This window comes from Quercus suber, unplaced genomic scaffold, assembly GCF_002906115.3.
Source record: "Quercus suber isolate HL8 unplaced genomic scaffold, Cork oak 2.0 scaffold_406, whole genome shotgun sequence".
NCBI classification, from domain to species: domain Eukaryota; kingdom Viridiplantae; phylum Streptophyta; class Magnoliopsida; order Fagales; family Fagaceae; genus Quercus; species Quercus suber.
In genome coordinates, this window is record NW_027069857.1 from 375342 (window position 1) to 389222 (window position 13881).

Genomic DNA, 13881 nt, shown 5'->3' on the forward strand with positions numbered 1-13881 from the left:
TTATGAGAAACACCATCCTTTCCCTAGTCTCATAATCAATTATGAAGATGGATCAGATGATGGAACAGAAGAAGAAATTATGAACTCAAATTGGCTCTCCAAGATGTTTGAATATGGGTTTGTTAGGCTAATCAAGCTAACATGCCATGACCAAATTATCCAGTTCCCCTAGATCATACAGCAAGTTGTCAGAAAAATTAGAAGTTCATTCGTTTCCATTAGATGCTAGAGCACACTCCCACAATGGGATGGTAACAACTGGATGACTGTCATTCCCTCCAGACACCTTGTCCTCATTAATGGTTACACCTACCAAGGTCCCTGGTTTAAAGGAGACTCTTATCTATCCTACAGAGAACCTCATGACCTTATAGATTGTTGGCGTAACTATTTCAATAATTAAATCCTTACTGTGGTCCAAGATTTATAGGCAAATTATCATTTTATTGGTAGCACTGGAAGAATTTCAGTATTCACCACCAAGCCATATTCCGAAGCAGCTATGAATCTCCAATGGATTAATTACAATAATGATCCAAGAAGATTCATCACCAAAGCACCAGAATATGAAGCCCTGAATTGGTGTAGTGTCTGTAACCAGTTTGCTACTTTTCATGAACATGATTACCATCATAGTCCTCCTTCGGATTATTATGGTACAGACTAGTATCCATCCAGCAGTCAGGTTTGTAAGCCCAAAGGATGATCCAGAAATCCTCCACCAGTTTTGGGTTTTCACTCCTCCAGTACAAGTTGCCACTGCTTATAATACAAGGTCTCAGTCAAGACTAAACTCTGTCCAGATCACCGAAAAATCTAGCAAGACTAAACTCCTCCAGTACAGTGATCGTTACTGTTCACTCTATAGTACCCGACAAAAATCATGGAGTTACTGTGCACTTTCGGCTGAAATGATTATTCACCCGAGTTAAAGCATTTTACCTCCTTCGGATTTTCAGCAGTCTTCAGCAGGATCCGATGCTCCCTTCCTCTATATAAGGCAGCCTCTCATTCAGTCTGAAGCAAGTCCTAAAAGTCCTAATTTTAGATTCTTCTGAAGTCTTTTAGCTCAGTTCCAGCAAAACACTTCACAGCCCTTTCCCTTCTCATTACAACCTAAAATCTTGTAATCAGATGGCAGCTTTAGTTTGTATCCCAGTTTACACAACCTAAAATGTGTGTATATATATATATATACATGGATCATCATCTGATTCTCCAATCATTGGAAAGCAGGTGGTGACCAGCATTCTGAAATGTTCACACCATTGGTCAAATGATTCGAACATAGCCTTGCAACCAAAAATATTAGTTTGTATTTCTGGGGGCAAGTTGGCAATAGCACTTCTTAAGATAGTTTGAGCCTTAAGGCTAAACTTTGCATAATCAGTGCCCATAATAGTCTTTCTATCCATTGAATGGATATCCTCTTTGCCAAAGAGTTGACTAGAAAAGGTCTGTTCTCTTCTGACTCAAACTCTTTGCCTAGGGCATCCATATCAAGAGTGAAGTCTTTCCTGATAACCTTGAGTTCATAATCTATTTTAGGCTCTTGCTGAAATGGATCTTGGGGTTCCTGTTGGTAGGGATTTACCATATCACTACCTGTTGGTGATGGAGGTTTCTGACTTTTCTTTTCTTCCTCATCAACAACTGAATCTTGTCTGGCTGTGTAGCAAGGTGTGCTAACCTGGGATCTGGTCTGGACACCTTGGAGCTCTAGATCTAAGTCTCTTCTAGACTTGGGAAAAGGAGCTAGAGGTCTGGATGTACTACACTGGGATGCAGGTTTATCTCTTAAAGGGATAGGGAACTGCTTTGGTGTAGATCTACTGGGGATCTAAACCTAAGATCATCATATCCTGATGGGGAGTATGAAGGTGAACCTACTGGTGGTCTGAATCTAGAACGGTCGAAACTTAGTCTAACTGTACCATTGGCTAGCTTTTGGTTGACTATTTCTAAGGCTGTTTTATCCTTAGACCTAAGGCTGGGTTGCTTAGTTGTGGGGAGCTTGACAAGAGGCTTTTCTATGGCTTTGACAGGTTTGCTAGGGTTTCCTGGCCGGGGAATAACCTTGCTGTCTACCTTGTCTTCTATCCTATCAAGTTGTTTTCCTATAACACCTAAACACTGGTTGGTGTAGTTGTTTTGCTCTATGACCTTCTTCACTACCGTTTCTTCTTGAGTGGTAGGGGTTTTGAAGGGAGAGGCAACTAGATCTGTTCCACAGTGGTTGAAGACTATGGCTTCCTGCTGTGGATGGTGAGATCTAACAACTTCTGGGGGTTTGGGCTTGCCACTAGCGTCCTTGCTATAGGGTTTTGTCCAATTGGTTTTGGTGAGAACACAAGACTTCTTGTGCCACTCAAAATGGTTCTCAAAGTATTCAAAAAAAGGGACATTACTGGATATCTCTTTCATGAATGTTGTCCAATTTTTGAGAACTTCTTTTTTTTGTTCAAGGGTATGGTTGGCTTTATAGGCTTCTCTTTTGAGTCTGTTTTCTTCTGACTCAAACTCTTTGCCTAGGGCATCCATATCAGGAGTGAAGTCTTTCCTGATAACCTTGAGTTCATAATCTATTTCAGGCTCTTGCTGAAACGGATCTTGAGGTTCCTGTTGGTAGGGATTTACCATATCACTACCTGTTGGTGATGGAGGTTTCTGAATTTTCTTTTCTTCCTCATCAACAACTGAATCTTGTCTGGCTGTGTAGCAGGGTGTGCTAACCTGAGATCTGGTCTGGACACCTTGGAGCTCTAGATCTAAGTCTCTTCTAGACTTGGGAAAAGGAGCTAGAGGTCTGGATGTACTACACTGGGATGCAGGTTTATCTCTTAAAGGGATAGGGAACTGCGGGAGGCTTTGGTGTAGATCTACTGGGGATCTAAACCTAAGATCATCATATCCTGATGGGGAGTATGAAGGTGAACCTACTGGTGGTCTGAATCTAGAATGGTCAAAACTTAGTCTAACCGTACCATCGGCTAGCTGTTGGACAAAGTCTAGCTCAGGATTCTGTGCAGGGTGTTGGGTCTGATGAGTGAAATTCTCATTTTCAATCATCCAATCTGTAGGGAAAGTAACCTGTGACCATTTCAGGGTTTTGGGAACCTGAATGTTAGATCTGGTGTCTATGGTCTGGATCAGGGTAGTTTCTCCTTTAACTCTTTTGTCAAGTGCTTAAACATTGAAGTTCGTTCTCATGCACTTATAATACACTCTGTAAATCAAGGCCAACTGTCTGACTCTGGGTAACACTAAGGTACCATGGGTCTTGATATTGAAGGTAAGGGTTTTCATAACATGTGGGTCTTCAAGAGCCACTGAAAAATTAGGAAAGCAGTCAAAATGGACAGGGCCATTACTAAGACTGGTTTCTATGGTTCCTAAGAGGCTGTCATTAAATCTTATATGACGAGTGTCTCTGAGGGCCATAAGGATGGAAGCATTCAATCCTTCTCTGATTAAAGGTTTAACTCCGACCTGGTCTAAACCAATGTGGATAAAATTATATCCATCTTTCTTGTGTCCTACCAGGGTTGCTTCAGGTAACAAGTAGCACGTCTCGTACTCCTTGTTGATAACTCTTCAGTTACTATTCATCATCTCTTCCAGATCTGTTATTACTGGTACCCTTTTTGTTGGAAGGCTGAGCCTCCTATCTATCTGCTCTTATTCTTTGATTATTTGTTCATGTTGATCAATTGTTTCCCAGTTATCTGCTTCTTCTTGTTTCTGTTTTTATCTGTCCAGTTTGTTGCAGATGTGTACTGTTGAAACGCGTAAGACCGTGATCTGTGCCGTTGTCAACCCAGTAAGTCCAGTAAATCCCAGGCTGAGTGTGTGTCCCACATTAAACAATAAGTCCCGACGGGTAGGGCGTGAGCGAAAGGGAGTTATCTCAGAATAAGGATAGTGGCAGTGAGAGGTTGAGTTGCACGAGATTAGGCAATTGTCTTAGTGTATACCCTGTTTCAGATCTAAGGATAGATCCAGAAGTTTGAGGTTAAAGGTAATTAGGTTGTAATTGTTTAACTAGGCTTTTAATCATGAGTATGAGAAGATTGTTTAGAAGTAACTCTTCTACCAGCATTAGGTCACCCAGTACATCCCTTCCAGAGATTCCCCAGTCAGATGGTGTAATCAATTCTGAAAATTATGAGTTGTCAGATCTAGATCTAAAACTAGGAGATTGGAACATCCCTAAGGTTCCCACCAACAAGATCTACAGATCTTCTTGGACCCTTAAGAATGCCTTTAAAACCAGTTACCATGTCCGAACCATAGAACAGGTTTACAGTATCAACAAGGAGTACGAGACGTGCTACTTGTTACCTGAAGCAACCCTGGTAGGACACAAGAAAGATGGATATAATTTTATCCACATAGGTTTAGTCCAAGTCGGAGTTAAACCTTTAATCAAAGAAGGATTGAATGCTTCCATCCTTATGGCCCTCAGAGACACTCGTCATATAAGATTTAATGACAGCCTCTTATGAACCATAGAAACCAGTCTTAGTAATGGACCTGTCCATTTTAACTGCTTTCCCAATTTCTCAGTGGCTCTTGAAGACCCACATGTTATGAAAACCCTTACCCTCAATATCAAGACCCATGGTACCCTAGTGTTACCCGGAGTCAGACAGTTGGCCTTGATATACAGAGTGTATTATAAGTGCATGAGAACGAACTTCAATGTTCAAGCACTTGACAAAAGAGTTAAAGGAGAAACTACCCTGATCCAGACCACAGACACCAGATCTAACATTCAGGTTCCCAAAACCCTGAAATGGTCACAGGTTACTTTCCCTATAGATTGGATGATTGAAAATGAGAATTTCACTCATCAGACCTAACACCCTGCACAGAATCCTGATCTAGACTTTGTCCAACAGCTAGCCGATGGTACGGTTAGACTAAGTTTCGACCATTCTAGATTCAGACCACCAGTAGGTTCACCTTCATACTCCCTATCAGGATATGATGATCTTAGGTTTAGATCCCCAGTAGATCTACACCAAAGCCTCCCGCAGTTCCCTATCCCTTTAAGAGATAAACCTGCATCCCAGTGTAGTACATCCAGACCTCTAGCTCCTTTTCCCAAGTCTAGAAGAGACTTAGATCTAGAGCTCCAAGGTGTCCAGACCAGATCCCAGGTTAGCACACCCTGCTACACAGCCAGACAAGATTCAGTTGTTGATGAGGAAGAAAAGAAAAGTCAGAAACCTCCATCACCAACAAGTAGTGATATGGTAAATCCCTACCAACAGGAATCCCAAGATCCGTTTCAGCAAGAGCCTGAAATAGATTATGAACTCAAGGTTATCAGGAAAGACTTCACTCCTGATATGGATGCCCTAGGCAAAGAGTTTGAGTCAAAAGAGAACAGACTCAAAAGAGAAGCCTATAGAGCCAACCATACCCTTGAACAAAAGAAAGAAGTTCTCAAAAATTGGACAACATTCATGAAAGAGATATCCAGTAATGTCCCTTTCTTTGAATACTTTGAGAACCATTTTGAGTGGCACAAAAAGTCTTGTGTTCTCACCAAAACCAATTGGACAAAACCCCCTAGCAAGGATGCTAGTGGCAAGCCCAAACCCCCAGAAGTTGTTAGATCTCACCATCCACCGTAGGAAGCCATAGTCTTTAACCACCGTGGAACAGATCTAGTTGCCTCTCCCTTCAAAACCCCTACCACTCAAGAAGAAACGGTAGTGAAGAAAGTCATAGAGCAAAACAACTACACCAACCAGTGTTTAGGTGTTATAGGAAAACAGCTTGATAGGATAGAAGACAAGGTAGACAGCAAGGTTATTCCCCAGCCAGGAAACCCTAGCAAACCTATCAAAGCCATAGAGAAGCCTCTAGTCAAGCTCCCCACAACTAAGCAACCCAGCCTTAGGTCTAAGGATAAAACAGCCTTAGAAATAGTCAACCAAAAGCTTGAAAAACTAGTGAAGAAGGAACCAGTCACCCCTTCACCAGTTAGCACTTCAACCAGTGTTGATCCCCATCTTGAAACCAACAGATTAGTTGCTTTAAACGTCCATACAGCTTCTAGCAGTTCTAGCAGAACCTCCTCAGACAATGACAAGGAGATAGCACACTTAGAAAGCCAGTTCAGGAACTTAGAAGTGAAAAGGCTTACCCATCCAAAGGTAACCCCTACTAGCCTGACCAGAAATTGGTATCCTAGACCTACACCCCCTGACCTCCAGTTCGAGGAAAGGAACCTAAGTAACCAGTTTTCAGTCTCTTCAGGAAAACTCTATGAATGGAACATAGATGGTTTGTCTGAACAGGAAATACTGAACAAACTCCAACATATGACCATGGTAGCCAACAACTACATCAGTGAAGGACATTCCCATACTGAGGTCATAGGACTCATTTCCTTAGGATTCGTAAACTCCTCCAATGGTGGAACAATTGCCTTACAGAAGAATCTAGGGAAGACATCAAGCATGCTGTCCAGAAAGATGAGGAAGGTCTCCCCATCTTTGACACCGAATTAGGTAGAGGTATTCCCGACGGGGTCAATACCTTAGTCTATACGATCATGAAACACTTCGTAGGAAAACCTAGCAACATCACATCTAGGATTTACGATCAGTTGAGTAACCTTAGATGTAAAACCCTTGGAGACTTTAGGTGGTACGAAGATGTGTTTACTACCAGAGTTATGCACAGAAGTGATTGCAACTCTCCATTTTGGAAGGAGAAGTTCATCAATGGTTTACCTACCCTTTTTGGAGAAAAGGTTAAAGAAACCCTGTGTAACCCTTTAGGTATCATAGATTATGATAACCTAACCTATGGAGACATCTATAGCATCATCTGAAGTGAAGGAATGAAGATGTACAGAGATCTCAAAATCCAGAGCAAAGCCAACAAAGGAAAAGCCAAGTACGAAGTCGAAGACTTTTGTACACAGTATGGCTTACCTTCCATCCTTCCTAAGAGAAAATCCAAATACAGAGGCAAGGAAACCTCTGAGCATTTTCATAGGAAGAAAACCAAAGCCAAGTATTATAGAAAGCAGAAGTATAGCAAAGATGATTTCTATAAGAAAGGTAAATCCAAATCCACAGGTAAATTCATACCCAAAGCATCAGGAAAATGCTTCAACTGTGGAAAGAAAGGTCATTTAAGAAAAAAGTGTAAAGCTAAGGCCAAAACCCTTATCAATACCCTCATTAGTGACCAAGCAGGAAAAGATGAAATCTTTAAACTCCTAAAACTCAACCACTCAGATAGTGAGACTTCTAGCAGTAAGATTCGTCAGATCTACCAGTCATCCTCTGAATCCTCTAGAGTTTCTTCCAACACCTCTAGTAGCTCAAATGAAGCTATAGCTTGCATGGATAGTTGTTGTAGGAACAAAACTATCAATGTTCTCTCTAAGCAAGAAGAGCTCCTCTTAGATCTCATAGAACAGATCAAAGACCCAGTCACCAAAGCTCAGAAGCTTACAGAGTTTAAGAGAACCTTAGTTAAGGAAACCAGTAAACCTGAAACTAAGCTTCAAGAACCCAAAGTTGATTTGGAACAAATCTACAAAAGATTTACCAAATCCAAGAAGGAAGTTACAGTCAACGACCTTCAAAAGGAAATCAAGGAAACCAAGTCCGAGGTTAGAACCCTTAAGCAAGAACTAACCATCCTTAGGGTTGATCACAATTTCCTTGATCAAAGATTAAAGAATCTGGAAAATACTTCTCATTGAGGCAATGAGGAAGGAACCTCATACCAGAACCCTTCTGATGATGAAGTTAAAGACAGTTAACCCAACTACAGATATGGTTCCAGATCAAGACCCTATCCCATCTAATGACAAGTTCTTGGTAACCATCAGTAGGATTAACTTCCAAAAGTGGCATTCCAAAGTCAGGATTGTCATAAGCAAAGATTTTGAATTCGAGACCATCGCCTTGATAGATTCAGGTGCTGATCTCAATTGCATTCAAGAAGGAATCATTCCCACTAGGTACTTCAGAAAGACCAGAGAAAGGTTAACTTCTGCAAGTGGTGGTAAAATGCAAATTGAATTCAAAATACCCAAAGCCCATGTATGCCAGGACAATGCATGCTTCAAAACCACATTTGTCCTCGTCAAAAACATGACAGATAGAGTGATATTAGGAAATCCCTTTATGTGTCTGTTGTACCCTTTCACCACGGATAGTGAGGGAATCACTACCCATCCTTTTGGCCAACCAGTTAAGTTTAAGTTTCTTAGAGGCACTGAACCAAGAGATATTAGTACTCTTCAGGAAGTTGCTGTATCTAAGACCCTTAGCCTTATAAAAGCCAAAACTCACCATCTCAATCACCTTCAAGATGATTTGAAATACAAGAGGATTGAGGAACAACTAGCTTGCAAAAATACCCAACAAAAGATCAGGAAGTTTGAAGAAAAACTAAGACAGGAAGTCTGTTCTGATCTCCCAACAGCCTTCTGGCATAGGAAGCGACCCGATGTCGCTCTCCCTTATGTCAAAGATTTCCAAGAAACGGACATCCCAACTAAAGCCCGACCTATCCAAATGAACCAAGAGCTCATGGATACCTGTAGAGCTGAAATTGAGGATCTCCTCAAAAAGGGAATCATCAGAAAATCTAAGTCCCCTTGGTCTTGTTCAGCCTTTTATGTCCAGAAAAACGCTGAGATTAAGAGAGGTGTTCCTAGATTAGTCATCAATTACAAGCCCCTTAACAAAGTCTTAGAATGGATAAGGTATCCAATCCCAAACAAAAGAGACTTAGTCAACAGGCTTAGTAAAGCAGTGATATTCAGCAAGTTTGACATGAAGAGTGGTTTTTGGCAAATACAAATCACAGAGTCTGATAGGTATAAGACAGCCTTCACCACACCCTTCGGCCATTATGAATGGAATGTAATGCCCTTTGGTCTCAAAAATGCACCTTCTGAATTCCAGAACATCATGAATGAAATATTCAATCCATTCTCCAGCCACATTATTGTGTACATTGATGATGTTCTCATCTTCTCAGAATCCCTGGACCAACACAGAAAGCACCTAAGAGCATTCCTCTACACAATCAAGCTCAATGGTCTTGTCGTTTCAGCTCCAAAAATCAAACTGTTCTAAACAAAAGTTAGGTTCTTAGGTTTTGATATCCACCATGGTGTCATCAAACCCATTGATAGAGCCATCCAATTTGCCGACAAGTTTCCTGATGAAATCCTAGAAAAAACCCAGCTTCAAAGATTTCTAGGATCTCTCAATTACATAGCAGACTTCTATCAAAATCTTAGGCAACAATGCAAACCTCTTTTTGATAGACTTCGTGCTAATCCTCCTCCTTGGACCCCAAATCATACTGCCATTGTCCAAGCAACCAAGAGATATGTCAAGTCTCTCCCTTGTCTAGGAATCCCATCAGAAAATTCCTTCAAGATTGTTCAGACTGATGCCTCTAACATTGGTTACGGTGGCATTCTCCTTCAGCGTGCTAGTCCCACTTCCCCTGAACAGATTGTCTGTTTCCATTCAGGAATTTGGACTCCCACACAGCTTAATTATAGTACTATTAAAAAAGAAATTTTATCTATAGTACTATGCATTTCAAAATTTCAAAGTGATCTTTTGAATCAAAAGTTTTTAATAAGAATTGATTGCAAATCTGCAAAACATGTTTTAGAAAAAGACGTCCAAAACATTGCATCAAAACATATTTTTGCACGATGGCAAGCTATCTTATCAGTTTTTGATTTTGACATTGAATTCATAGAAGGAACTCAAAATAGTATCCCTGACTTCCTAACCCGTGAATTTTTGCAGTGTCAAACCCAAGATGTCGGGGAAAAAGCCCATACAACCCCAACCTCCAAAACTTCCTAGACAGCAAACTACCTCAAGTACCAGTCAGGCAAAGAACCCTCCTGGTCATCAGTTAGTTCCAATCTCTGCCTCTTCTATGGCCAACAGATATGTTGTCTCTACCATCCCAAGACCTAACTACCAAAGACCATCCCAAAGCCATCCCAGTTATAGCTTGGCCTTAGCCTCCCCTCCCCCTAAGCAAATTACCTCATACACTGTTGAAGACCCTTTAGGCTGCGTTGTACCCCAAAAGCCTTCCTACCAAACTAGGCAATCCAACTCTTGTTATATCAAAAAACCATTTGTCCAGCATATCTCTTATATTGAACCTCATTTGGTCCATATAACAGATCCCCTAGCCCTGGCCATGGAAATTTTACCCAACGGTTGGCACTTCCTCCCAAAAAGCCCAGGGAAAAATATCAGATTCTACAAAAGCATCCTTATTCAAGAAAAGTCTGTTCGTATAGAAAACATCATGAACAAAAGAGACCCTTCACAGGTTCTCTACCACAAATTCATTGTCAAAGGTTTTGTTAGTTGTGTTGAGTGGGGACAACATCCCTCCCTCCTCAAAACTCTCACAGACACCAAAGGACTCACAGAACTCCAGTATAGCTACTATGACTACATGGACGCCTTTGAGAAAATCCTCTTCTACCAAAATCAGGACTTCGATCATTCCTGGTTTATAATGTTTGATAAAAGTTTCAAGGGCCCGATACCTTCATGGTTCCTAAAGTGGTGGGAAATGTTTGGTTCGATTCCCCAAATCTTCCCAGAACCTTTACAAGAAGCCCTCAGGTATTTCAGCTCCAGGTTCCCAGTCTCAACACATGGCTCCCAGTTTCCGGCAATTTTGCACATGACAGTCATGTACAGGATCCACTGGATAAGCATGTGGAATTATGCAATCAACTCCAACCTACTTGACAGGGAATTCTCAGTAAAATGGTGGGATAGCTTCAGGTTCAATGAAGTCATCCGCAAAATGTATAAAGACTTCCCTTTCCCAGTTCAAAAAACCATCCCTTATAATACAAGATCTCAGTCAAGCCTAGACTCCGTCCAGATCTCCGGAAAATCTAGCAAAGAATTAAAAGATCTTACCCAGCAGATTCAGAGCCAAGCAGAGAAGTTAGAATCACAAGAGAAGGGTTCTCCTACCTCTTCTGCAGCCTCAGTCAACAAATATCCATTTGGCCCATTCCAGGATTCCCAAGATCCTTATGATGGTTACAATCTGGATGAAGATTAGATTCTCCAAATAACTCACTATTTGGAACAGTTCCCAGACCCGGTTACTATGCAAGATTCTGCACAAGAGCAGTACCCGGACAAGTCACTATTCCTCAAACAGTAACGATGAACAGTGATTCTGAAAAGCAAGGGGACAAAACACTATTCATGTACAGTGACCGTTACTGTTCACTCTACAGTACTCAGACAGAAATCACAGATTTACTGTTTGCTTTCGGCTGAAATAATTATTCACCCGAAGTAAAAGCATTTTACCCTCCAGATTTCCAGCAATCTTCAGCAGTTCCAGATGCTCCCTTCCTCTATATAAGGCAGCTTCTTCTCCAGTCTGAAACAGGACCAATTTTAGCAAAGTCTGCTACTACACCTCAGCTTAGGTCTAGTTCAGTCTCTAGTTCAGTAACCTGTACCTTTTAGAGACTGAACTAGACCTAAGCTGAGGTGTAGTAGCAGACTTTGCTAAAATTGGTCCTGCTTCAGACTAGAGATGAGGCTGCCTTATATAGAGGAAGGGAGCATCGGATCCTGCTGAAGATTGCTAGAAATTCGGAGGGTAAAATGCTTTAACTCAGGAGAATAATCATTTCAGCCGAAAGCAAACAGTAAATCCGTGATTTTTGTCTGGGTACTGTAGAGTGAACAGTAACGGTCACTGTACATGAATAGTGTTTTGTCCCCTTGCTTTTCAGAATCACTGTTCATCTTTACTGTTTGAGGAATAGTGATTTATCCGGGTACTGTTCCTGTGCAAAATCTTGCATAATAACCGGGCCTGGGTACTGTTTCAAATAGTGACTGATGCCATGAGAAACTCTATCTTCTAGATATGAACTACTATTCAGAAGGAGTGAAACACGATATTTTCACAGGAGGATTCTATGTCGTCCTTAGAGCTTGCAATCCTTCTTCTGGGATACATATATATATATATATATATGTGTGTATAAGTTTCTTAGAAGCCCAGAACCGAGAGATATTAGTGCTCTCCAGGATGTCGCTGTATCTAAGACCCTTAACCTTATTAGTTCCAAAACATCTCTTTCTCATAAAGCCAATGAAATTGGTCCATCCAAATCCATCAATTCATTCATTATTAATAAATTTTTACAAAAAAGCATTTGCTCCATAACATTGCATGCATTGGCTAAAAATATTTTCAAAACCATGCAAATTCATGTTATTCATCCTTGGCAGGGAAAAGAGCAAAAATCTTATTCCACTACAATGTGGCGTAAGTTGACTTCTTCAGCAGAGAAGAGGAACAAAGGGAAAGCACCGGCATCGGGCTATCCTCAAGACAAAAGGATTCCCGCAGTAGGAACTTCTCCTTTTGTAATGCATGAAGGTGCATCCTCTAAGGGAAACCGCGGAGGATCAACATCCCATCAGGATTATGTCCCAGCAGAGGTGACATACTCCAGTGGTAACCTTGCTATTACTTTACAGGAAGTTGTATCAGAAGGCCTACAATGGAAAAAAGGAGCATTCCAAGCCCTACCACCTTCCACTAAATGCATCCTTGATAATCTTCAGTATGCATGGAGCCTAAACAAATACAGTCGTTTCCAAACAGCTCTTCAAGCCCTGGAAATCCATCTAGTTAACCTTGAAATTGGAAACGAGATCTTAACTAGTCAACTCTTTGGCAAAGAGGATATCCATTCAATGGAGAAAATGACTATTATGGGCACTGATTATGCAAAGTTTAGCCTTAAGGCTCAAGCTAGCCTAAGAAGTGTTGTTGCCGAGTTGCCCCCAGAAATACAAAATCAAATTCTGGGTTGCCCAATCATGTTCGGATCATTTGACCAATGGTGTGAACACTTCAGGATACTGGTCACCACCCGCTTCCCAATGGTTGGTGAATCTGACGATGATCCTGAAACCTCAGTAGATCGGGCATTGACACAATCTACTTAGGAAGAATATTTTGGGAGCAGCCAGAGGGTTTATGAAAACACACACCCTTTTCCTGGTCTCATAATCAATTATGAAGATGGATACGATGATGATGAAGTAGACAGAAACTCCAGCTGGCTCTCACGAATGTTTGAGTATGGTTTTATCAGATTGATTAAACTAACTCACCAAGGCCAGATTATTCAGCTGCCACAAATCAATCAACAAGTTGTCACCAAAGTCAGGAGTCCCTTTGCGTCGATCAGATGCTGGAGCACTCTCCCACAATGGGACGGTAGCAACTGGATGGATGTCATACCATCAAAACATTTGGTGCTTATTAATGGTTATAACCACCAAGGACCTTGGTATGAGGGAAACACTTATCTTGACTACAGTAAACCCCATAGCCTTGCTGAATGTTGGAGGACCCATTTCAGCAATGTAATCCCCATTGTTGCTGAAGAATTGTGGAAGAATTACCATTTTGTTGGAAGTACAGGAAGGATTTCTGTATTCACCACCAGGACCCACTCCACTGCAGCCATGGGTCTCCGCTGGATTAACTACAATTCTAATCCCAGCGATTTCATTACCCGACCATCAGAACATGAAGATTTAAATTGGTGTGGAGTTTGTAACAAATTCGCCACCTTCCATAAACATGATGACCATGATAGCCCTCCCTCATGGTACGGCTATGATACTGATTAATGAAAAAGGATTGCAGGCCCAAAGGATGATAGTGAATTATCAGGATCCCCTCCTTCGGCCCAGTAGCTTATTTCTAGAAGTTAGATTCTCCAAATAGCACCAGTCACTATTTGGAACAGTTCCCAGAACCGGTTACTATGCAAGATTCTGC

At 41.3% G+C, this 13881-nt stretch overlaps 1 protein-coding gene across 1 annotated transcript; it reads left to right on the forward strand.

Moving 5' to 3' along the window:
• Positions 1-6865: 6865 nt before the first annotated feature.
• Positions 6866-7735, forward strand: LOC136062357 (uncharacterized). The gene has a single exon (XM_065761309.1). The coding sequence runs from the start codon at positions 6866-6868 to the stop codon at positions 7733-7735; it is 870 nt and encodes a 289-aa protein (XP_065617381.1).
• Positions 7736-13881: the final 6146 nt, after the last annotated feature.